The sequence below is a fragment of the Myxine glutinosa genome, chromosome 7 (assembly GCF_964187855.1).
Source record: "Myxine glutinosa chromosome 7, kmMyxGlut1.1, whole genome shotgun sequence".
NCBI lineage: Eukaryota > Metazoa > Chordata > Myxini > Myxiniformes > Myxinidae > Myxine > Myxine glutinosa.
In genome coordinates, this window is record NC_136267.1 from 41,328,541 (window position 1) to 41,355,670 (window position 27,130).

The window sequence follows — 27,130 nt, forward strand, 5'->3', positions numbered from 1 at the left end:
GTGGAGAAAATCGCTTTGGACGTTCTGATTCTTTTTAGTTCGTTCTTGTTCTGTTAAACTTTCCTTGCGCATCGTGCAGATCGTCTCGATTCGCGGAGGCGCTACGACAGTTTTGAAATGTTCAAAACTGTCGTCGCGCCGCAACGATTTAAGCACATTTGCCCATTGTCGTTGTGTATTCGCGTGTAATCCTTCCTCTTCTTTGCAATCGTTTGTGACTCTCACCACTTCGTTGTTAAGATCGGCGCTTTCCGTTGTGGTTCTGGTTCAATTTCTGCCGCGAGAAGAGACAGAACGGTGGTAGGACGACCTGACTCGATGCGCAATGAGGAAGAACGACGGTCGTTGGTAATCGCAGAAAGCAGAGAAGATTAAGAACGAACAGCTATGCGACAAAGCAACGAGGAGTTACAACGGCTGTATGAGATGAAGAAAGAATACAGAACGACTATGACGATGTAGAACGGTATATAACGATGCAAGTAGACCCAGCATGATTTTGGGTACGAGAGGTATATAAGAAGGGACCGATTCTCCTCGGTCAGTTTCCAGAGTAGCTCACATCACTGTGGTTCATCACTATGTGGTTCTTAAAGTCACTGTGCCTTCTGTGGGTTGTCATCCTCACCCCTCTTCAGAGACTACAACTAGCACACGACCTCCTGCAGGTTATTAGTTACATGAAATTATTAAAAATAATATATAACATCATGCTAGCCCAGTACTTTTGTATCGTTGACAGCTAGGTCTTTCATACAGTATCATTCACTCTACCTACATATTTGTTGCAAGTCCAGTTACAGAATGTTCAGAACAACCATGGTGTCGCCCACCTGGTCCAACGTGGAAGGAAATGTTCTCAAGGTCTGGTGATGCGCCATGGAAATGCGCGGTATTTATAACCTCCGAACAATTCGTACTGCATTGTTCTGACACGTTCCAGTTCTTTCCAGTTCGTTCTAGTTCATTGCACTTCCGTTCTCCGTCTACCTGTTCGTTGCGTTTCGTAACACGTCGTTGTGCGTCTTCGCCTACTTCGTGTTACTTCGGCTCACACGTCGCACTGCCTCGTTCTAGTTCTTTCTGCGTCGAGTTTATTCTACTACATTCGTTGCTAATCGAGTTGATTCGCAAATATTGTCCTGTTGATTCGTTCCTCAACCAGATCTGGCAATCCCGGTGGCATTTTTTGAAATTATTCGTGGCCTAAATCGTTGTAACAATTTTGTAGTTTCCTTGTGGTTCGCTTTAAAAAATCGCCACCAGTGGGACTGGGGCTTAACAGATGCAAGCTATTGCATCCTGAACAAATGACAAATTCCTGCCATAACTATTGCTATTGCTGGGAAGGCAACTGCAAACCACCCAGCATAACCCTTGCCATGAAACTGCTTCAGCAGTACTGGACCTGCCTTCGGGCAGAACACCAGAATATGAAATACAGTACATTGACATCCCGACTTGGTTTTCCTTTTGCAAACATTTAGTTGATGAGATAACTTGCGCTAAACTCGTTGTTTGGCTCTCCTAGTCTTACCGCCATGCCACATTCCAACAAGTGTAGGAAATAAATAAATAAAGGACAACCGCCGGCATATATAACCAAGTTGTGCTGCATAGGCAAATCCACAACAAAGAGGTAGGAAAATAAAGGCCAAATCATACAATAATTTTTCATACATTTAAAAACATAGATTTTCTCCAAAATTTCGTATTGGCAGCAAAGCATCAAATAATACAACATACCTTTTATGAAAGGTGATGGGTGGAGCTAACTTATCTAACCGAGCCGCTGCTCTCATATGTTATATGCAGGACAAGGACATTGGGAGACATCATGAATTACATGGACTCTCAAAGGCAATGGACAAATCAACACAGTCTATGGGAATTGAACTTGGGATCCCAGAATGACGAGGCGGGTGCTCACATGGATTGAAGTACACATTGGGGATTCCAGCCAGTCGTATTGTTTTGGATAATTGCATTGTGCTCCACAAGTGGTTGTCTAGCAATTCTGACTATGCCATTCAAATGGTGCTGTTTGTTGCAGATAAAACTTGGACACAGGGCAGAAGCCAAGGATGGTAAGTGGTAAACAGGAAGTTAAACAAAATGTTATGCATCTTTTTTGCGGTTTTTAAAGGTGGACGAAGGTTATGTTCACCCCTGTCTGTCTGTCTATGTCTCTATGAGAAGGATATCTCAAAAAGTTGTGGAGGGATTTGGACGAAATTTGGTGGAGAGGTTGGGTATGTGACGCGGGCGAAATGTTTAGATTTTGGTTAAGATCCGGATCTAGATCTGGAGCCGAGATTTCTTAGTGTTTCTTCACCAGTGAGAGATATGGCAACAGATGATATATAGCACGATATCTCAAAAAGTTGTGTTTGGATTCAGATGAAACTTGGTGGGCAGGTTGGGTGTGTGACAAGGAAGAAGCCTTTCAATTTTGGTGAAGATTCGAATCCAGATCCAGATCAGATAAAAAAAATTTCAGTAATTCTTCACCATTGAGTACAACAACAACAACAACATGCATTTTAAGGCCATTTTCCCTGCTAGAGTGGGGGTTAGCCTTGCGGTCCCCATGACAATCTTCTCCAGTTTGCCCTATTTTCTGCATCTCTCCTTGTTAACACCCTTGCCCGCATTTCTTCTTCCACCATCTTTAGCCAAGTCTTTCTCGGTCTTCCCCATCCTCTACTTCCTTCTGCATTCATTTCCAACACTCTTCTCAACCAGTCACTTTCATCCTTCATCAACACATGACCAAACCATCTCGACCTGTTCCTCTTCACAGCATCAATCACAGGCTCTATTCCCATCATCTTTCGCAATTCATCATTTGCCTTCCTCTCTCTCAACGATACTCCGCACATCCACCGAACCATTTGCATTTCCACCCTTTCCAGCCTTCGTTGCTGCTCTACGTTCATTACCCATGTCTCGCTCCCATAAATCATAACATTTCTCACACATGCAGCATACACCTTTCCCTTCAGCTTCAACGACGCTCCCCTCCTCATCAGCACGCCACTCAGTTCCTGAAACTTCTTCCATGCACATCTCACTCGAGCAACCGTTGCCGAGTCTGATCCACCTTCTCCATTCAGCATGTCTCCGAGGAAGTAAAATGTTTTCACACCTTCCAGCTTCACAGCGTCTCCAAGATCCAACTCAACATTTCCTCCATCTGCAGCTCCCTCTGTGCACACCTTACATTTGAATGTAGCTGCCACACTGGTTAATGACCCTCTCAGACCACTACATTTTTGATGAACCCACTCAGCGCACATTGTACATTGAATGGAGTTCACTCCGACACCCTTCCTGCACACAGCACATGGCCACTTCCCAGTTCTTTACACCTCACCACATGCTTTACCACTTGCCATCACCTTCGTCTTTCCGATATTCACCTTCAGACCTTTTGTCTCCATACATTCCTGCCGCTTGTTCATCTTTTCCTTCAGTCCATCCATACTTTCTGCAATCAATACCAGATCATCTGCATACAACAACTCCCACGGTAAACCCTCCTTTACGTTCCGAGCCAGCACCTCCATCACAGCTACAAATAGTAGTGGACTTGGTCCCCTGATGCACTCCCACCTTCACCTCAAACTCACCACTGTTCCCGTCCTCCATCCTTACAGCTGTTCGCGCTCTTTTGTACATTGCCATCACTACTCTGATCAACCATTCCTCCACTCCTAACTTCCTCAATGCCCATGTCAATACTTCGCGTGGAACCCTATCGAATGCTTTCTCCAGATCAACAAACCCAAGAAACAACTTCTTCCTCTTCTCCATGTACTTCTGCAACTGCCTCACAATAAAGAGCGTGTCTGTCGTTTCTCTTCCTGGCATAAATCCAAACTATATTTCGTCGATCTTCACCTTCTACCTTATCCTCCTCTCCAACACCCTTTCCAATACCTTCATTCCATGCCCCAATAACTTTATCGCTCGGTACGAGCCACACTCAAGAGGGTCACCTTTCCCCTTGTATAGAGGGACTAGGGTACTCGGTTCCCAATCCACTGGAATGCGGCCTTCTTTCACCACCAGATTACAGATCTCTGTCATTCTCTTCACACCCCCAACTTCCTGCTGCCTTCAACATATCTCCCACAACTCCCGTCGGCCCTCCCGCTTTTCTACTCTTCATTGCTTTTATCACTTTATTTTATTTTATTTTACTTTATTACACTTTATTTTATTGCCCAAATTTGAGACCCTGGTGTTGGGCTAGCGGCTAGGGTGCCGGCTTAGGATCCTAGGATCCTGGGTTCGAATCCCGGTCGATCGCTGAATTAACGCCAGGGGGGTTGACTCAGCCTGTCATTCTTCCGAGGTCGGCAAATTGAGTACCAGTTCACTGGTAATTCCCTGTTTGTCGTTAAAGGCGGCAAAAAGGGTTGGCGTTAGGAAGGGCATCCGGCCGTAAAACATTGCTTCAAAAATGGAACCAAAAAACAACAACAACCACGGTTCCCGAAAAAGGCCAACCCCTGCTTTGCGGGGAAAAATGGCCTCTAAAGGTGGTTATTTTTTTTTAAGATATATATATTTTATTGCCCAATTTCTGTAACGGAGTCCTCAAGGATCTCCTGGTCTCGGTAACCTCCGAATCCCGAGAGGAACCCCGGCAGAAAAATATGTTACCCTGTATTGAAAAGCAATCGTGAAACCACACCAATGATTATAAAAACAAACTTGTATTATAAATCACGCACAGGTATAACGGTACAACACATGGCCATTAAGAGTGCACTCTATATATCTCTTATATAAAGTGAGGTCACTCACGGCATGGCCAGCGAGTGCAACGACACTCCTCAATGTCTCTATGACTTTTCCCAAGGCGAATGGGATTCGCTCCAGCGGTTGATGGAACGAAATCCGGTCGAAGCCCGAATCTCGCTCTCCAGTCGATCTCCGAAGTGTGTACAGTGGGCAAGGGTGCTCTTCCCGCCATACTGTACAACGGCGCCCTCCAGAGGTACACCGTCACCGCTCCCTCAGCAAACCGCAACGTACTTGGAGACGAAGCGGTCGCACCCACCCATCCCCGACAGACGGTAGGATGTTGGGGTGAAGATGACACGAAGCAAACCTTCACAGGTGTCCGACGCACGGGGTTCAAGATGGCCGACGGCTCTGGCTTGAGCCGATGCAACGAGGCGAGGGTTCGTCGGAATCTCAGCGCCCCAAATCTGTCTACGCAGATTTCTCCACTCCAGCGAATATTCTTATCGCCGGATGTCCCTTCCAGGAACTCAAAATCCCCTCGTGGCTGTCGGTAAACCTTGCTCATTACGGAGCGCTGACGTCACGCGTCCTCTCCGACTTTGCTCGCGCTGCATCTTCCTCTTCACCTCATTGTCTTCTCGTTCGGTTTCCTGTATCATTTTAAGTTACCCTTTTTAACTTTTAATAACTGTTCATAAACAATAAACCTTGGGAAGACAATAATAGTACATAGAATCCGAAATCTTTCAAGTAGAGGAACACCACAATAACGGAAGTTACAAATCCGTAACACTTCCCCCCCTCAAGAAAGAAAGTTTGAACACAGCGAAAACTTTCTTTGCATGCAAACGTTTTAAAAACAAAAGTAAATTCACAATCCAAATCATCAATTCCCATGGGCAACAATTATCAACATCTCCAAAAATAAAGCAACAAAATTTCACACAACCCACAAAGATTTCCAAAGTTAATTCACTCTGGACAAAGCATCAGCAACGACATTGTCCCTGCCCTTTACGTGCTCAATTTCCAAGTTGAACCCCTGCAAAGGGGTTCTTGTGTGCTTCCCACGCGGGGTGGTTATACCACGGATACGACCATCAAACTCCTAAAAGCCTCGTAGACAAGAGCTGAGTGCCGGCCGATACAAATACAAAGAACATCATATTATTTCTTTTTTCATTCCCTTGTGTTGTATACGATACTCAATCTCAGCGCGGGAAGGTTCAACTCGACCCACGTCGGTCTTCCTTTCATCGTCATCGGCTAAACAAGCGAGGAAAGGACAAGACGAGGCTTCCTGAGGCTCGTTTGCACGACGTGCTTGAGGCCTCCTTTCCTGCATCCTGAGGATCGTTTGCATGACGTGCTTGAAGCCTCCTTTCCTGCTTCCTGAGGCTCGTTTGCACGCCGTCCTTGAGGCCTCCTTTCCTGCTTCCTGAGGATCGTTTGCATGATGTGCTTGAGGCCTCCTTTCCTGCTTCCTGAGGCTTGTTTGCAAGACGTGCTTGAGGCCTCCTTTCTTGCTTCCTGAGGCTCGTTTGCACAACGTGCTTGAGGCCTCCTTTCCTGCTTCCTGAGGCTCGTTTGCACGACGTGCTTGAGGCCTCCTTTCCTGCTTCCTGAGGATCGTTTGCATGATGTGCTTGAGGCCTCCTTTCCTGCTTCCTGTGGCTTGTTTGCACGACGTGCTTGAGGCCTCCTTTCTTGCTTCCTGAGGCTCGTTTGCACAACGTGCTTGAGGCCTCCTTTCCTGCTTCCTGAGGCTCATTTGCACGACGTGCTTGAGGCCTCCTTTGCTGCTTCCTGAGGCTCATTTGCATGATGTGCTTGAGGGCTCCGAGTGCTTCTGCTCACTGAGGATATCACCTTCGAAAGTGTTGCGTTTACATTCTGTATGCCTGGCCATCTTAGCTGCTTAACGTGCAGTGTAAACGAACCTTTTCTTTGTTATCAATGGTGATCTCAAGCTTGTGGAGGAGCTTGTATGTGTAATGTATTTGGGAGGACGATTCGGCCATCCTTGTGCTTTTACATGAATTACAATGACTTGGACCAGTGTGTACGGTGTGTACCCTGGTTAGAATAGGTACACCGTATCCCTGCGTGTCATAAGAGACGACTAAGAGGGTTGGCGTCAGGAAGGGCATCCGACCATAAAAACATTGCCTCAAAAAGAGAACCATGACAATTACAACTACATATGGGCAGGATACAGCCCGAAGTGGAGATCGGTTTCTGAGGTTTGGGACATGGAATGTAGGGATAATGACAGGGAGATCAGGAGAAGTGGTGGAAGTATTGATCAGAAGAAGAGTGGACATATGTTGTGTGCAAGAGACGAGATGGAAGGGATGTGGTGTGAGAATGGTGAAGGGTAGGCAGGGGCATAAATACAAGTTTGTGTGGCAAGGGTGCCCGGAGGGCGTGAATGGTGTTGGTGTCCTGTTTTCTGAGGAGTTTGTAGACAGTGTGGTGAGTGTGACTAGAGTGAGTGATAGGTTGTTGATGGTGAAAATGATGATTGGAAAGCTCTTGGTGAACGTCATCTCGGGATATGCTCCGCAGGTTGGTCGGAGCGATGAAGAGAAGGACAAGTTCTGGTGTGAGATAGAGAAGCTGATGGAAAACGTGAAAGATGAGGAAGTTGTTGTGGTAGGAGGAGACCTAAATGGACATGTGGGAAGGATTATGGACAGTTTTGAGGGAGTTCATGGGGGTTACGGATATGGTGTTAGAAATGGAGAAGGTGAAAGGATTTTGGAGTTTGCTGATGGGGCTGATTTGTTGATTTGTAATACTCAGTTCCAGAAAGGGGGTAATAAGCTTGTTACATACACGTCAGGTGGGTCGACGACAACCGTTGACTACCTGATGGTGCGTAGGCGAGAGAGGGGGCACCTCCGGGACACAAAGGTGATCCCGGGGGAGGAGGCTGTTTCACAGCACCACTTGGTTGTCTGCGACATAAGGGTGAAAGGTGCGAGGAGAGCTCGGCGGGTGAAGTACCAACCGAGAATGAAGGTGTGGAGGTTGAAAGAGGTGACAGTAAGGGAGGCATTAAAAGAGAGGCTGAGTAGGGTTGAGGATGATGTGGTTGAGCTTGAAAGTGGTTAGATGTCAATGAAAGATAGTCTGTTAGGAGCCGTTGGTGAGGTATGTGGATGGACAAAAGGACCACCAAGGCACTCGGAAACATGGTGGTGGGATGATGAAGTTGGAAAGAGGATTGACGAGAAGAGGAAGAAGTTCAAGGAGTGGCAGAAGGCGAAGGGTACGGGAGCAGAAAAAGCAGAGCATGAAAGTTATAAGGCAGCCAAGAAGGCTGCAAAGAAAGAGGCAGCAAAGGCGCAGGAGGCATGTAGGAAAATGTTCGGAGAACGCTTGGATTCGGAAGAGGGTCAGAGAGCGGTATTCAGGATTGCAAAGCAGATAGCGAAAGAGAGGTGTGATGTGATGGGGGTGAGTTGCTTGAAGGATGAAGTGGGACAAATCGTTGTGGACCCAGATGGAATTAAAGGAAGATGGAAAAGATATATGGAAATGCTGTTGAATACAGAGAATGAATGGGATGGCAACATAGAGAGTAACCCAGTTTTAGGACCGGCAGAGAAGATAACTGAGAAGGAAGTTGAGGAAGCGATGAGAGCAATGAAAAGTAGAAAAGCAGGAGGGCCGACGGGAGTTGTGGGAGATATGTTGTAGGCAGCAGGAAGTTGGGGTGTGAAGAGAATGGCAGAGACGTGTGATCTGGTGGTGAAAGAAGGTCGCATTCCCATGGATTGGGAACTGAGTACCCTCATCCCTCTATACAAGGGGAAAGGTGACCCTCTGGAGTGTGGCTCGTACCGAGCGATAAAGTTATTGGAGCATGGAATGAAGGTATTGGAAAGGGTGTTGGAGAGGAGGATAAGGAAGAAGGTGAAGATCGACGAAATGCAGTTTGGCTTCATGCCAGGAAGAGGAACGACAGACGCGCTCTTTATTGAGGCAGTTGCAGGAGAAGTGCACGGAGAAGAGGAAGAAGTTGTTTCTTGGGTTTGTTGATCTGGAGAAAGCATTCGATAGGGTTCCACGCGAAGTATTGACATGGGCATTGAGGAAGTTAGAAGTGGAGGAATGGTTGATCAGAGTTGTGATGGCAATGTACAAAAGAGCGCGCACAGCTGTAAGGACGAAGGACGGGAGCAGTGGTGAGTTTGAGGTGAAGGTGGGAGTTCATCAGGGGTCGGAACTAAGTCCGCTACTATTTGTAGCGGTGCTGCCTCAGAACGGTGCGGATGTAGCGGTGTGGATGGAGGTGCTGCCTCAGAACGTAAAGGAGGGTTTACCGTGGGAGTTGTTGTATGCAGATGATCTGGTGTTAATTGCGGAAAGTATGGATGGACTGAAGGAAAAGTTGAACAAGTGGAAGGAATGTATGGAGACAAAAGGTCTGAAGGTGAATATAGGAAAGACGAAGGTGATGGCAAGTGGTAAAGCATGTGGTGAGGTGGAAAGAACTGGGAAGTGGCCATGTGCTGTGTGCAGGAAGGGTGTTGGAGTGAACTCCATTCAATGTACAATGTGCGCTGAGTGGGTTCATCAAAAATGTAGTGGTCTGAGAGGGTCATTAACCAGTGTGGCAGCTACATTTGAATGTAAGGTGTGCACAGAGGGAGCTGCAAATGGAGGAAATGTTGAGTTGGATCTTGGAGACGGCGTGAAGCTGGAAGGTGTGAAAACATCTTGCTACCTCGGACACATGCTGAATGGAGAAGGTGGATCAGACTCGGCAACGGTTGCTAGAGTGAGATGTGCATGTAAGAAGTTTCGGGAACTGAGTGGCGTGCCGATGAGGAGGGGAGTGTCGTTGAAGCTGAAGGGAAAGGTGTATGCTGCATGTGTGAGAAGTGTTATGATTTATGGGAGCAAGACATGGGTCATGAATGTAGAGCAGCAACGAAGGCTGGAAAGGGTGGAAATGCGAATGGTTTGGTGGATGTGCGGAGTATCGTTGAGAGAGAGAAAGACAAATGATGAATTGCGAAAGATGATGGGAATAGAGCCTGTGATTGATGCTGTGAAGAGGAACAGGTTGAGATGGTTTGGTCATGTGTTGAGGAAGGATGAAAGTGAATGGTTGAAAAGAGTGATGGAAATGAATGTAGAAGGAAGTAGAGGACGGGGAAGACCGAGAAAGACTTGGCTAAAGATAGTGGAAGAAGAAATGCGGGCAAGGGGGTTAACAAGGAGAGATGCAGGAAATAGGGCAAAATGGAGAAGATTGTCATGGGGACCGCAAGGGTAACCCCCGCTCTCGCAGGGAAAATGGCCTTAAAATGCATGTTGATGTTGTATTGCTTTTATCGCTTCCTCAACTTCCTTCTCAGTTATCTTCTCTGCCGGTCCTAAAACTGGGTTACTCTCGATGTTGCCATCCCATTCATTCTCTGTATTCAACAGCATTTCCATATATCTTTTCCATCTTCCTTTAATTCCATCTGGGTCCACAACGATTTGTCCCACTTCATCCTTCAAGCAACTCACCCCCATCACATCACACCTCTCTTTCGCTATCTGCTTTGCAATCCTGAATACCGCTCTCTGACCCTCTTCCGAATCCAAGCGTTCTCCGAACATTTTCCTACATGCCTCCTGCGCCTTTGCTACTTCTTTCTTTGCAGCCTTCTTGGCTGCCTTATAACTTTCATGCTCTGCTTTTTCTGCTCCCGTTCCCTTCGCCTTCTGCCACTCCTTGATCTTCTTCCTCTTCTCGTCCATCCTCTTTCCAATTTCATCATCCCACCATCACCTCTTTCAACCTCCACACCTTCATTCTCGGTTGGGACTTCACCCGCCGAGCTCTCCTCGTACCTTTCACCCTTATGTCGCAGACAACCAAGTGGTGCTGTGAAACAGCCTCCTCCCCCGGGATCACCTTTGTGTCCCGGAGGTGCCCCCAATCTCGCCTACGCACCATCAGGTAGTCAACGGTTGTCATCGACCCACCTGACGTGTATGTAACAAGCTTATTATCCTCTTTCTGGAACTGAGTATTACAAATCAACAAATTAGCTCCATCAGCAAACTCCAAAATCCTTTCACCTTCTCCATTTCTCACACCATATCCGTAACCCCCATGAACTCCCTCAAAACCGTCCATACTCCTTCCCACATGTCCATTTAGGTCTCCTCCTACCACAACAACTTCCTCATCTTTCACGTTTTCCATCAGCTTCTCTATCGCACACCAGAACCTGTCCTCTTCATCGGTCCGACCAACCTGCGGAGCATATCCCAAGATGACGTTCACCAAGAGCTTTCAAATCATCATTTTCACCATCATCAACCTATCACTCACTCTAGTCACACTCACCACACTGTCTGCAAACTCCTCAGAAAACAGGACACCAACACCATTCACGCCCTCCGGGCACCCTTGCCACACAAACTTGTATTTCTGTCCCTGCCTACCCTTCACCATTCTCACACCACTTCCCTTCCATCTCGTCTCTTGCACACAACATATGTCCACTCTTCTTCTGACCAACACTTCCACCACTTCTCCTGATCTCCCTGTCATTGTCACTACATTCCATGTCCCAAACCTCAGAAACCGTTCTCCACTTCGGGCTGTACCCTGCCCACATGTAGTTGTAATTGTCATGGTTCTGTTTTTGAGGCAATGTTTTTATGGCCGGATGCCCTTCCTGACGCCAACCCTCTTCGTCGCCTCTTACGACAACCAGGGATACGGTGTACCTATTCTAAACCAGGGTACACACCGGGAAACGTTTAAAACATGGAAATCACCATGTGAATACATTGAAACATTCTTCACCATTGAGTGATATAGCTAAAACCGATATATGGCACGATATCACAAAGTTGTGGATAGATTGGGACGAAAGTTGGTGGATGGGTTGGGTGTGTGACAAGGACGAATCTATTCAATTTTGGTGAAGATCTGAATCCAGATTCGGATATGAGAGCTTTAAAAATGATGTTAAATGATTCTTCATCATTGAGTGATCTGGCCAAAAACGATAAATAACATGATATTTCAAAAAGTTGTGGATGACTTGAGACAAAACTTGGTGTATGAGTTGGGTAAGCATCAAGAACAATCCAATTGGATTTTGATTTGGGTTCGTATCCAAATCTGACCTGTCAGTGGGATACCAAAAATAAGCTTTTCAACCTGGCAGAGATATGCTCTCTACCGAGTGCCGTTATAGTTTTTTTTTTTTACGTGATTCTTCACCATTGAGTGATGGGGTTAAAACGATTGTGGAGTGGTGTGGTGTGGAGAGTAAACTCCCATCCTTTGGGTCGCAGGTGGCGGATAGCAAAACGGCCTCCAGATATGGAGGTTAGCTGTGAATACACAATAAGCAGTCCCCGACCAAACACGGGTTGCCCTTTGGCAAGGCATAGTACCCGGATGCCACCCGAACCAGGGTCACGGTGAAGACATTGGGAGGCAGGATGTTAGATGGTGGATGAAGCAAATTCGAACAGTCTTGGTTCATTCCACTTAGTGGCAAGGCGATACAAACAGTTACTGCTGATTGTTTCGGTGAGGCACAAATGCCCTGAAATAGGGTACTGCTCACACTCGTATGGACTGGCGACCGCGAGTGTAAATACTAGCTACCGAAAGAAAAACATGACACGAACAATTTTAAAACATTCATCCCACATCGCTCGTCGCGTGGGCAAACAAGGAGCGCGTCCTGCTAATGAGGCTCAGGTTGCAGTCGAAAAATCAGCTACTGAGCTTTACACTACACTAAATACAAAAAACAAATCAAGACTGATGAAAGGAAAGAAAGACGTAGACAGTGAGTATCAAAAAAAAGGTAATCCGAATTCAACGGGTTAATATGCAAAGGTTATTAATTTTGACAATTTACATGTGGATTACCAATTAAGAGGAGATCCTCAGCTTTCCATTGATACCTTCCATGCATCATTGCTGTCACACATGACCGAGTACATGTTCATTGAAAAATGACAAGTTCAAATCGCATTTTTACAAGTTTGGCTAATCGATGCAAGTCAGGATAATTGGTGCAAAATGAAGGTCAGATGTGAACTTTTCTCAGGAATGATTGGCCTTTATGCACCCACACCTTCAACATGTCCACCTCTCCTTTCAACACAAAGCTCACAGCAGTGAACTGCTCGTCTCACCATAGCCGGGTCATTGCGCAAAGCATCCACTTCATGTCGAATACGGCCCTGCAATTCGTCAAGATCATGGGGAGGAGTTACGAACACCTTGTTCTTTAAATGTCCCCAAAGGAAATAATCACATGATGTGAGGTCAGGTGATCTTGGCAGCCATTCCACTGCATGGTTGAGGGCAATGACTCGGTCTCCAAAGAGTTCCCTCGGTCGATCTCGGACAGCGATAAGACGATGTGCTGGGGCACCGTCTTGGGCCCACCAGAGATATCTGAAGACACCATGAAACTGTCGCTCAAAGTTCTTCTCCAGCTGCGGTAAAACTTCATCATTGATCATCTGCAGATACAAGAACATTATGGGTATTTACCTTGCCGTCCATGGCGAAAGCAGCTTTGTCGCCGATAACGAGATACCGCATGAAATTGACATCTGCTTTGCAACGTGCTATCAACCATCCGGCAAGCACCAGCCTCCTGGCAAAATCCCCTGGCGTAAGTTGATGCCGGATTTGAATCCGATATGGATGTTGTGTTACGTGTTCCTCCCCGACCTCCTGGTCTCGGTATACCTCCGAACCCCGAGAGGAGCCATGGCAGAAAAATATGTTATTCCGTGTCAAAACCAATATTGAAACCGCACCAATGGTTATCAACCAACAAATAATATATTAAACAAGTACAGATACATTCAAAGTACACCGCCCCGGTGCCAAATAATTAAATATTCGACAGCGCGGCATTGCCGGGGCGCCTCTGGCGCCCGGCAATACCGCAGTGGAGCTCATAGAGGCTGCATTGGGAGGGAGAGGTGTGCACTAATTGATTGATTAATTGTATAATTAAAATCAATAAAAGATTATCACAAAATATTTTCGTAATCAATTGGCTAATAGCATAACGAAACCACTAGTGCTTCATCCAAAGACGTATCTTTTAGAAATTTAATTAAATAAGTCATTAATAAAAAAATAATTAATTAATTGATTACTCAATAAATAATTAAGCGATTAAATGATTAATCAATAAATCAAAAATATCCTTGATCGCCACATCACTTGGTCACTGTCATGTCCAAATATTAGCTTCCCAGCTCAAAAGGTGCCTGAGATATTGGCCAAATGAGAAAGAAAATAAATAAATAATTAATAATGAAAATAAATAAATAATCATCATTTAAAAATTCAATTATTAATCAATTCGGTCACAGAACACACAAACCACCACCATTTCATCATAATCTGTAACTGAATTTTTTTATTTTGTTTTAGTAATGAATCGAATAATTAATTAATTAATCGATTAATTGATTAATTGATTTATCAATAAATCAAAAATATCCTTGATAGCCACATCACTTGGTCACTCATGTCCAAATATTAGCTTCCAAGCTCAAAAGGTGCCTGAGATATTGGCCAAATGAGAAAGAAAATAAATAAATGATTAATAATGAAAATAAATAAATAATAATCATAAAAAAATTAAATTATTAATCAATTCGGTCAGAGAACACACAAACCACCATCATTTCATCAGAATCTGTAACTTTAAAAAAAAAAATTTTTTTGTCATTAATCGAATAATTAAATAATTAATCGATTAATTGATTAATTAATAAATCAAAAATAGCCTTTGCAGCCAAATCACTTGGTCATTGGCATGTCCATTTTTCAGCTTCCTAACTCAAAAGGTGCCTGAGTTAATGGTACGAAGAGAAAGGAAATTTAATTAATTAAATAAGTACTTAATTAATCGCTAATAATTAAATAACTCCTCAATTAATTGATTAATCAAAAAACAAAAAATAACGTTTTTGACAAAGGGCTTGCTCACTACTGTGCCGAAATTTCAGCTTCCTAGCTCAAAGGATGGCTGAGATATCGCCCGGACAAACAAACAAGAAAGCAAGAAAACAACCAAGAAAACAAACAACCAGAGTGAAAACGGAGTACTCTCTTTCAGCGTGCGTCACTGCCGAGCCCCCTTCGGTGCCCGGCAATGACGATTTGCAATGCCTGGAGGTGGCATAGGAAAGGAGCGGTGTACAAAATCACACAGGAATAACGATACAACAATGATAGCCCTGGTGTTGGCTTAGCGGTTAGGGTGCCGGCTTGGGATCCTAGGGTCCTGGGTTCGAATCCCGGTCGATCGCTGAATTAATGCCAGGGGGGTTGACTCAGCCTCTCATCCTTCCGAGGTCGGCAAATTGAGTACCAGCTTGCTGGGATGAATGATGCCGGTGTGTACCCCAGTTTAGAATAGGTACACTGTATCCCTGCACATCGTAAGAGGCGACCAAGGGTTGGCGCCAGGAAGGGCATCCGGCCATAAAAACATTGCCTCAAACAGGGAACCATGATTGTCATGGGGCCCTCAAGGCTAACCCCCGCTCTAGCGGGGAAAATGGCCTTAAAACGATCATTCATTCATTCATTCATTCAATTATAGCAATCAACAATACAATCAATATATCTTCAGATGGTACCATCTGCTAAAGTAACATAATTCACTGCGCTCCCAGTGAATGGAAAAGGACACTCAATGTCTTTATAACTCAAAGGTGATCCCGGCGAAGAGGCGACGAGGCGAGTAATGAGGTGTAGGCAGAGCAAACCCACAGCAAACTGGCGGCGAAAAGGGAAATCCCAAAGGCGCGAACCAGACGTGCACATTTACAGTTCAATCAGCGATCCGCAGCGTAATCTTCGTACGCCGCTTTGTGCACACACATCCCCGGCAGATGACCGGATGGTGAGAAACGTTGACGCGTAGCAAACCTTTTTCAGTGAACGACGTGCGAGGTTCAAAATGCCCGACGTCTCTTACGTGAGTCGAAGCGACCTGGCGGGGGATTCTTCGAAACCTCAACGCCTATACCTGACTACGCAGGTTTCTCAATCCGACAGCGATAACACCGATCGCAGGAAATTCCTTTCAAGGACTCGACCACGCTCGCTACGGAGCTTCGAGACACGCGTCTTCTCCGACTTTTCTCCTCACGCCTTCTTCTTCTTCTCTATCTCCTCGTCTTCCGGTTCTCGATCCGGCTTCCTGTCTCTTTTTTACCATGAGCGCTTTTAACCACAATAACCATTTCCCTTAAACAACAATAACCATAATACCTGGAATCAGAAATGTCTCAAGTGGATGAAAACCACAACCACGGAAGTGCCGAATCCGTAACAGTTGGAGGTCCAGTCTTGTGATTCGGTTGAATGTTGCCGAAGGCAATCCCGTCCCATTTCGTCTTGCGCTGGTATCCCTAGGATGCTCCAAAACTTGCTGCCTTACTGCTGCAATGTTCATTTCCGATCGGCCAGTGCGCCTCCTACCAGAATTCCCCTTGTTGCGGTTGAGGCTAGTGCCATGCTCTTGGTATTTTCTAACATTCGCCCAGATGGTTTTGGCTGCTGGAGGCTCCCGTTCTGGGAAACGTTCCCTGAACGCATCACGAGTTCGCTGCAAACTTCCAGTTTGGTGAAAGGTTGTAACCACGAAGGTCTGCTGTTCAGTCGTAAGTTGAACCATCTTTTCAATGACTCAGACTGTCTCTAAACCCATACACTGTAGGCCCATCTTAAATACCCATCTTAAATACCCATCTTAAACAAAGGATGACGCAACTGACGATTACCGGACCAGCTTAACAATTTTACATAATCAACTTGGCAGTCGACAAGTAATGCGTCCATTTCAAACTGTCTTGCACCGATTAGCCAAACTTGTAAAAATGCGATTTGAACTTGTCATTTTCAATGAACATGTACTCGGTCATGTGTGACAGCAATGATGCATGAAAGGCATCAATGGAAAGCTGAGGATCTCCTTATAATTGGTAAACCACATGTAAATTGTCAAACTAAATAACCTTTGCATATTAACCCCTTGAATTCGGATTACCTTTTTTTGATACGCACTGTATATTGCTACCTTAAATGTGCAAACACTTTTAAAAGTATCAAAAACACCAGAACTAATATCCTCAGCTGAAGCAACAAAACAAGACATCATCTGCCTACAAGAACATCGATTTATACATGATGACATGCTGATAAAACAAGAACATGAACATTGGCAAAAAATTGGACACTAATAACTTCTTCTGTCTGGAAAAATAGCGTGAATGCATCTATTGGTGGAGTAGGTATGCTTGTTAGTCCCCACGCATACAAAGCTCTCAATAAAGTCGAAAAGATATCATCGAGAATTATGATAGCTACTTTTAATGGAAACCCTCAAACAACAGTAATTAGTTGTTATAGTCCCACAAATGTACACGATGAAGTAGAAGTTGAGAGATTCTATCAAGACCTATCATCAGTAACCAGACAGGTACCAAAACATCACACGTTAACTCTTGGAGGGGATTTTAATGCACAACTCGGATCATCAGAAGGCTTTAAATTTTCATATCATGTTCGCACTGACAGAAATGGCACAATGTTAAAAAAAAATTCTTAAAAGAGAATAACCTTTTATGCGCAAATACCACTTTCCAGAAAAGACCAGGACAGCTATGGACACATTCAGCACCAAATGGAACAAAAGCACAACTTGACTTCATTATTGTTAATCGGAAATGGAAAAACAGTGTCAGAAATTGCAGAGCATTCAACTCTTTTATAAGCGTAGGATCAGACCATCGCATTGTATCTGCAAGGAGCCGCTTGAGCCTTCGAGCAAATAAAATGAAATCAAAAAGTAAACCACTTTATGACTGGTCTTGTCTCAAAAAGAACACACAGATTAGTGTCGACTTTTCACTTTGTTTGAAAAATAGATTTGCTGCTCTTCAAGAACAAAATACAACAAACTCGCCGAATAAAACATTTGCCAATTTTGAGACAGCCTGCAGAGAGTCTGCTTCTGGTACCATTCCTTTGGAACCAAAGAGGAAAAGTCGGATCCCATGGGAAACAGAGGAAATATGCCAGAAACGCAAAGAGCTACACAAAATGTCAGAAATTAAAAACTCTGCACCTTCAATGGAAAACATCAGGAATTACAACGAAGCACGAACTGCACTTACCGATTCTTATGAGAGAGAGCAGATTGACTATCTCCAGAGAAAAATTGATATGATAAATAATGGTATAAAATGGTGGGGGGTGCACAGGCGTGATACCTGCCATTAGGCCTAGCACGCCCACGTGCACAGGCGTGATAGGCCTAATGGCCGCGTTTTGTGTTGAAATTCCTTGTAAAATTTTCGCTGTTTTGATTATTCATGTTCAACAAGTAAGACTGTCATGGATTCCTATTGTGTGGGTGTGTGTTTTCTGTTTACCAAGGTGTTAACAGGACTGCATTGAGGGAGATAAAGCTGTTACAAGAGCTATGCCATCCAAACATCATTGGTGTAAGTAATGTAAATACATTGTTGTGGGAATGTCTTCTGTGGGATAATTTTGTATCATATGACGATAGTTATTTCCCTTATTGCATGTATTAGCATAAGCATGAGGTAAAAAGTCAAGTGAGGATATACGTCATGTGTATAGAGATTGGTATTACATTCCCACATGTGTCTAAAACCCCTTTTCTTTAACTTGATCCGTTTTAAATATCCCTTTTGAACTATCCGACAGGCCATCAGCACAATTCTAGGTGGGAAAAGCCACCATTATGCCGTCGCCAACGTCACTTCCCAGGATACTCTAGGTACCAGTGACGTCATAACAATGGCGCTGCTTTTCTCACCATACTCAGCGGGGCATTTCCTCAATTTCATCAAGAGGAATTTCCTCTTCCCCATGGATGCCAAATGATGGGGATTGTCTGTGCTCCATCCTTTTCAAGCGAGGAAGCAGCACGTACCATTTTAAAAGTCTTTGGTATGACTTGAACCAGTCCAAACCAGTTTGGTGTTTTTTAGGAGACTCTATCTCCTTACTGGATCGCCGTTGGCTCCCTACGAGAGCTCATTCGCCATTTTGCCAAGTGTTGTTTTTGGTCCTGGCAGGGTGTCACAGTCACCCTCCCCACTAGCAAAGACAGTGAGGGGTATCGGTTTAGTCGCCAACAACCCGACCATGTGGCAGTTAGCACTGGGTTACATGATGTTACCAGTGGCAGTCCCAAAAGACTGACCTGACTGTTTATAAGCTTTAACATGTTACTTTTGATTAATGGCTTTTGCTACTTGTCTTGAATCCTATCATGATGAGTGCTTCCTTCATTATGTTGTGAGTTCAGGGTGGAAATTGCACCCAATGTACGACTACGTTGTGCCACACACAACTCTATCCATGATGAACTTAGGATGCCCGATGTATCTTCCAGCAGAATCCCTTTAAAATTTTGTGAGCGTTCATCACCAATATCTCAGGTTGACCAATATCTCAATGTTGTCTCCAACAGTATCAGAAACCAAATGAGAAACAATACAGTTGAAGAAGATGGGATCTTTATAGTATGAAAAATCATGTAGATGGTAGATGTCGGAGAGTTCAGAGGAGCAAACTTGAGTCCCACTACATGTAATTGCCACAACGACTGACTTCTGTCTTCTGTGTCGGTTATTGTACGTTGCACAAGTTGTTTCTATTTCCCTTGCCTTTTCCAGCTTTTGGATGCTTTTGGTCACAAATCGAATATCAGCCTCGTGTTTGACTTCATGGAAACCGATTTGGAGGTGAAGGTTCTCAAATCGCTGTTTCTGCTCCTCTAGTCCCCGCGTGCAGCATTTTCACCACTGATGATGCTGTTCGTTTTTGTTTAAACAGGTTATCATAAGGGATACGAGCATCATTTTGAAACCGGCAAATATCAAAGCCTACATTCTGATGACTCTTCAAGGACTGGAATACCTTCACATGCATTGGATATTACACAGGGTATGTGAGAGGAGGGGTGGAACCAACTAAAAATATAAATAAAGATTACCCAAAGCACAATATATTTTTCAAAGAAATTTAAATCAATATCTCCTAATATTATCCCGGTGTGTACCCCAATTTAGAATAGGTGCACCCATATCCCTGTGCATCGTAAGAGGCGACTAAGGGTTGGCGTCAGGAAGGGCATCCGGCCATAAAAACATTGCCTCAAAAAGGGAACCATGATTGTCATGGGGCCCGCAAGGCTAACCCCCACTCTAGCGGGGAAAAACGGCATTAAAACGATCATTCATTCATTCATTCATATTTCCTAATATCGCTTGCATGTTGAATAACTCGTAAATATGTTTTTTTTCCCAGGATATGAAGCCAAATAACCTCCTTCTGGATGACAGTGGGATATTGAAGCTGGCTGACTTTGGCCTTGCAAAATCCTTCGGCAGTCCCAGCCGAGTGTATACGCACCAGGTGGTTACCAGGTGCGCAATTACCCTATTTATATTTTGTGAAGCAGTCTTTTGTTTTCTTCTTTTTTTTCTTCTTTTTTTAAGGAACTACTGGTGGTATGTTTTGATAGACACATGGTAGACTAGGCAATAGAGTTGTACCCTGTTCCTACTACAACCCATTTTGTTTGGAGTGTTACTGCCATTGTAGATAATCTAATCCACTCAGCAGGTTTTTTTTGTCTTTCAATGATGAGATATTTTATTAAAATGAAAAATGTGAATAAAACCAGAAATGTATAACAGGTTTTTTTCTTGGGGAATAACTGAATACAAAACTTGCTAATTGTGCTTCGTTTTTCATTCTGACTTGACGCTACATATTTATTGATTTGCACTTGGAGAGGAGGATGATTATGGGGGAGAATGTGTATGCTTTGAGCACAACTGCCATTTCTAATGAGTACCAAGATGCTTGTAGATGTTGGAGACTGAAACTGGCATGGGTCACGATATGGCTTATTTCGCAAAGGGCAAGGCGAAGCATGCCAGATCGTTTTGACAACAGAACAAGCTATTAAACAGGGTGTAAAGTCTCAAATCCATTAAGATAAGTGATCTGGTTTATTGGTTGTGATATTCTGCATGCGTATTGTTTGTTTTTTTTTCATTTCATTTTTGCAGGTGGTACCGTGCCCCAGAACTGCTCTTTGGAGCCAAGATGTATGGTGTCGGTGTGGATATGTGGGCTGTGGGATGCATCCTTTCAGAGCTTCTACTCAGAGTAATCAAGATGACATTTTTCCACACTGTTCACTATATTCTTCTATTCCAACCCCAACCCTTTCATCTTTGGCTAAAAGGCATCCAACCCAAACCATGCTCTCATTGACAAATAGCACTTGTGTAGGTGAAACTATTAACCATCGTTTCTATATCTGTAAAACAGATCTTAGACATGTATGGGTGAGCACATGAGGCAATGAGGATAGGCAATGCGTTTCAAAGACTAAAGTGAAGATGAAACGATATACTCGGGGAGATTATTACACAAAAAGGAGAATAAGGGTACAAATTAATACAGGTGGGCAACCATTCTGAACTTGGGGAGGGTGAGCAGGTAAGTGTTTCATATGACCTGGGATGGATAGGATAGGATAAGATATGAAGAATTCTCCTTTTTCTCAAGCAGTGTCTAGTATGACTCCATCCTTTAGGAGGAAAGGAATGGAAGGGGAATGTGTACCAGAGACGGACCTAACCAGCTCCCACCAGACTGTGGAGGATGGAGAGAATCTAGAGAATTTGGATCATATGCAAGCCTGGTGTTGGGCCCTGGTTCTTCGTCGGACTGAGCTATGCAGAGAGACTGCAGTTTGTCATCAGTGGTGTTTGCCTTCCAAGAGGGGAATGCAAATTATCTTCCAGGAGAATGCAAGTTGCAATTGTTGTGATGGTCTCACCACATACATCAATGACACCAGAGTTGAGATGATGACCAAAAAAGTTGAACGTGGAATTGGATGACCTTGTGAAGAAGAAATTAGTCCATTTAAGTAGAAATTCCAGGAGCAGTTGATGTTAGGGTCTGATGTGATGATGGATCGTTATTGACTGGAGAGAGCAGATTTTGGGCCAAACCAATTCGCTTTAATCAGATTGTCAGTCACTTCTGTGCCTTGGTGGTTCTCTAATAACTGGTTCTCTAACACATGGTCAGAAGAGCCCAGAGTAGCTGAGGAAAAAAGTTTGACATGACAAAGTCCTGTAATTGATGGTTGCCAGTTGGAGAGATGTTTATTGGAAAAGAAACGCACTAAGTGCAGTTGTTTCATGTAATGGCTTATCTACTTGGCCATGTAGACTTGCTCTGATGGTGGATAGCATCATCAAGGAAGTCGGCCACCCGTCAATGCTAAATAACAAGAATGGGATGCATTATTGTACAGGTTGAGTCAGTTTAGCAGCAGGAGTTGAGACAAAAAAATTGGATATAACTTTTATTTCGTCAATTAAGTGAGGTGACTGGGAAAAGGACTCATTTTAATCAATGGAATTCTAAATACACTAAGGAAAAAAAGAAGGGTAATCAGGAAGAAGGTGTAGCACTAGCTCCAAGTAAAAATGTGGTACGATGCCTCAAACGTTAGGAATGTATAGATGAAAGATTAACGTGTGATGCGCAGTGAACAGTGATGTCGTAAATCATTTATTATACAAGCCTATGCTCCAACTGAGACCTCTAATAAATGGAATACAATATTCATTTAATCACTGAATCGCTAAAATGGTATGATATGCGTACTTCCATTAATGGGTGATTTTAATACTGAAGTAGGGATGGATATAATATCGTGGGGAGGAGTTTTGGGAAGTTTTGGAATTGGAACGAAGAATGACAATGTTGAACTTGTTAAACATTCCAAATTCACAATCTCTTTATTGCAAACGTATTACAGTAATTCTTTGTTTTATGTGGAGGTTACATTCCTGGAACACCCCACGTAAACCAAATTCACATAAAATAAGACCAGGGGTTTATGGGAAAAATGGGCTTATGTTGTGGGCTCAGACCTCTCACCTCTAAACCTCATGTCCTGGAGCGGTTTATGAGAGTCACCCTCGCTCGCACGCGGCGTAAAATAAAACATTTCTCGCCAAGCTCATTTTATTTTTGGGCACTGTTTTATTTTGAGTAACAAACGACATCTTGAGACACAAAAACGACAATAACAAACAACTCAATCACGAGCAACAAACGCCACTTTTGTGCGAATTAAAAATAAATTATGGCATTAACCATGTTAATTAATAAAATACGTAATGATAAATAAAAACTTCCTGGCTTGTATAATAATAATGATGTGGTGATTTCTGCATCAAAGACATCACTTTCCTTGACTTTTTTGCACTTTACACCACTAACAACGGTTTTCATTTTGGGAGCCATGATTAAAAATCACAACTAAGAACCAAAAATAAAGGAATTTATAACGACTCCATGGAACACAGTGTAGAGTGAGAGTGAGAGTAACTGCTGTAGCACACACTGCGTTGCGTGCCTCTTACCTTTTTCAATTACCACCCGCAACATGCTGAGTGCACACCACGAAGAGCTGCACCGGTAGAAAAAATACCACATAAAAGCGAGACTGGACCCACGTAAAAATAGTATGGTATGCAGAAAATGATGTGTAAATAAAACCCCTCATAAAACGAGGGTTTATTGTACAAAACAAGAATGACTGCACTGTGCTCCCAACCTGCAACAAAATCCGAACCTGCAATGGGCCGATTGGGAAATGTGCATTTAATGTGCTATTAAATGATTAACTCGGCACCTCTCATCCATGTCAGCCTCTGCTACGGTTATATAAAAATGAGCTGATTCTTCACATGGTCACGGATCGTTTAACCCCAATTTGGGGCCGTTCAAAAATTACGTCGCACTATTTTTTAGGGAGGTGTGTGTACCATGCGTGCTGACAGAATTTAATAAACCTTACGAATAGTTTTTATTTGACATTGATTAGATTTATTGGGGTTCCTCATCGTGAGTAACATTCATCCCAAACAAAGCTAATGGAAATCTGACACAGCAAACCCGGACAGTGTATAATCAGCAGAGGCCTACAGGCCTGATGTCTTTGGCCCACCAGAAAACCAAGATGGCGGCCATATTATTTTCTCTGGGTACCATGGTGGGTGGAGTTGAGCGACAAATGTGAGTGGGATCCGGCAGCTGACCGACCAATGAGTTGACATTTAAAAAAATCGACCCCCAACAAGAATCACAACAACAACAACAACGCGGAGCTCTTGTAGACCTGTGGCAAGTTGCAGTAAAAACGTACAGGAACAAAAGCATGGACTTCACCAGATAGAATGTCACATAATGTATTTGATTTTTATTATCACCAATAGTAGATGGAGGACATCGATTATGAGACACAAGAGCACATCAATGATGTAATATACCAACTGATCACAGATTAGTTATTTCCAAAATTAAAGGTGAAGCCGAAAGCACCAAATAGGAACACACAAAATGCTAAAATGTAATCTGTGGAAACTAACCGTTGAAAGATAGACAAATAAATAGGAAATAAAATGGGGTGGGAAATTTGAAATGCTATTACTGATGTCAAGGAACTATGACTTTAACTGAAACTATAACTGAAATGTAAAAATAAGTTTTGAGATTGAAATAGAAAAAGAGGTAGCAAACTGTAGATAAATAAAATATCTGGCAGGCTAAGTGAGAAACAAAAGAAACTGAGGTTGAAGGTTGAACACTTCATTAGATAGTTGATAGATGAGCTGAAAAAATTTAATAAATGATTACAATAAGGTTTTTGAAAGGAAATAAATACATTTTGGGACAAGAAAGCAAAATAAATGAAGTCCAAAAAATATCTCTCAAAAGTCCATTGATAACCATTTTAATAAAAAAAGTCCATTGTCCATAATTGTAAAATAAATTATTGTAAAATAAATTATTGTAAAATAAATTATAAATATAGTAAATAAATAAATAAAGTAAAATAAATATAGGAAATTAAAAATAAATATAGTAAAATAAATAAAGTAAAAAATTGTAAAAAAAATAATTCATTCATTCATTTTACAAAGTCCATTATAAAAAAAAAAAGTCCTTTGATAACTATAACCGAGTTTATGTTGTAAAGGCTGAAATGGAAATGTGTTTGTGCAAATGCTGTGGGAGACAGTAACATACCTCCCTGAAATCATAATAGGAGAAGAGTCTTTGGTGATAATCCTGACAAAAATGTTTAATGATGAATGGCAGAAAGAAGAGGTTCCAGAAGGTTGGGAATAAAGCCAAAGTAGTAACAATATACATAGGAAGTAGATAAGAATGCAAAAACTATCATTGAATAAGCTTGCTATCTTTTCCAAGCAATGGATTCTTGAGATTTTGCTGAACAGGATCAGGCTGACAATAAAGTGCAGGCCATTTTTAGAAAAGGACAATCAATTGTTTGGACAGACGTGAACAAAGAGGTGCGGACACATAAATATTTACAAAAAAACACCAGAAATACAAGTACAGGCAACAATAAAATGACAAGACAAAACGACTCCGGACATTATCGTTATCTTTTGGGATAGAGCCGCACAACGTCCGACGAAGAATGAGAAACGGATTATCGAGATTCAAACACCTCGTTTAATATTCCACTTTGAGCGAGATCACCTGTCCGTATTTGTTGAAATTTATATTTTTCGGTTTTGACAGAATAAAAATTTAGCATTTATAATTGGCAATGACTGGCTGGATAACTCGGAGGTATACGCACTCACCTCTGAGCTGTCTAGCCTGGGTTTGAATCCTGACGATGATATAAACTGTCACCCAGGTGTTTCACAGGCAGGCCGATTCATCAATGTGTGTGCCATCCCGAGGTTGGACGACAAACTGGAAGTCCCGTCTCCTGGCATTAGTTGGTGGACGTCAAAGAAACGACTATGTCCTTCGCAAAGAGTTGGCGAGATATCACCGGCATCCTGGACAAATGATAAATTCCTGCCAGGATGGACTGCTGGGAACCAACTGTAAACCACCCAGCGTAATCCATACCAAGAAACTGCGTTGGCAGTACCGACGCTCAGGAGAGAGTATGGTACAGGATTTTGATGATTTGATGTACTGTTCTCCTTGCAGAGCGTTGGTGCTGATGAAGCAGTTTCTTGGCCAAGGGTTGTACCCGACTGTCTTTACCATTTCCAGCGTTGTTTGTCTGTGCTCTATCCTTCGAAATGCTAAGTGTCAAGCAAGGAAGCAGCACGAACCATTTTAAAAGTATTTGGTATGACTCGGCCAGGGTTTGAACCATCTACCTCCCAGATTCGCAGCGGACGCTCTAACCCATTACCCCAGCGAGTATGGCACAAGAAGGATAATGTAATTGTCCCAGTTTTTTCACATATTACGGACACTTTTCACAAACATGTTGTTGCTCCAGCACTATGGACTGGAACTGTCTGCTGATGATATCATTGCCTTCAGGATACACAAGTTTAGCATACCACTGTGTCATCATATCACCCCTTATCCGCTTTGATCTGCTGCCCCCATTTAGCAGTAACAGGCTTAACAAATGATTCTGTAATGGAGTTAAAGTTTATTTCACTGAATGACTCGTCAACATATTTTGATTACGATTAAAAAAAAAATCTGTATTGCAATCTTCCTTTATATTAAGTTGGATGAGACAATATATCATTACAGACAAGAAATTCTGTGATCATATATTTTCTCCTAAAAATGGGATTGCTCCACCTAAAGTTCCATTCTCTCTTCTTTTTTTTCTTTTTTTTCCCTAAAATTCCTCTTTACTCCCACCTCTGGAACAAACTCCCTCACTCTCTTCAATCCCACTCCTCCCTCCAGGTCTTTAAAACAGCTGTTCACCACCAGGAAGAAGAAGGCATCTTCCCCCATCCAAAACCTTGATCTTTTCTACCCCCGTTAATTCACCCCAGATCCACTTTTTTGAAATACCGACTTCTTTCCTGGAAGTCCTGGCTGTGTCCATGTGTTTTATACCTCTCCCACCCCCACCTTCCCATGTCTCCTCCCCCCAAGCCCTCTCCCTCCCACAGATCTCCCGATGTCACTGTTCTATGCTGTTGTACTTGTGTGCTTCCCTCTCTCTCTCCATCTTGTCTCCCGCTCCCTTTATTGTATGTTTTGTGTTTCCGTTTTTTTTTTTGTGTGAATAATGTTAGCTCTTACATGAGCCTCGATCTTGTATGCTTCCAAAAAAAAAAAAATCTTTAGTTTTCAATAAAATGTGTTGCACCGTATATTGTATTTAGAAGGCTTCCTTCACTCTACCGTTAATGTGGAGTTCTTTAGCCATAACTTTGCGGTGATTATTTTGTGCCC

General features: G+C 43.2%; 1 protein-coding gene across 3 annotated transcripts in view; it reads left to right on the plus strand.

Annotated features, from left to right (window-relative positions):
* Positions 1–27,130, plus strand: part of CDK7 (cyclin dependent kinase 7) — a 46,905-nt gene that overhangs the window by 12,780 nt on the left and 6,995 nt on the right. For 2 of the 3 annotated variants that reach the window (XM_068122165.2, XM_078781579.1), the window contains exons 3-8: positions 2,054–2,087; positions 18,224–18,291; positions 19,498–19,566; positions 19,658–19,768; positions 20,132–20,250; positions 20,902–21,001. In XM_068122165.2, coding sequence (XP_067978266.1) covers positions 2,054–2,087; positions 18,224–18,291; positions 19,498–19,566; positions 19,658–19,768; positions 20,132–20,250; positions 20,902–21,001 — 501 coding nt within the window. The remainder of the gene's footprint in view (positions 1–2,053; positions 2,088–18,223; positions 18,292–19,497; positions 19,567–19,657; positions 19,769–20,131; positions 20,251–20,901; positions 21,002–27,130) is intronic. The other variant, XM_068122166.2, reaches the window with a different exon arrangement.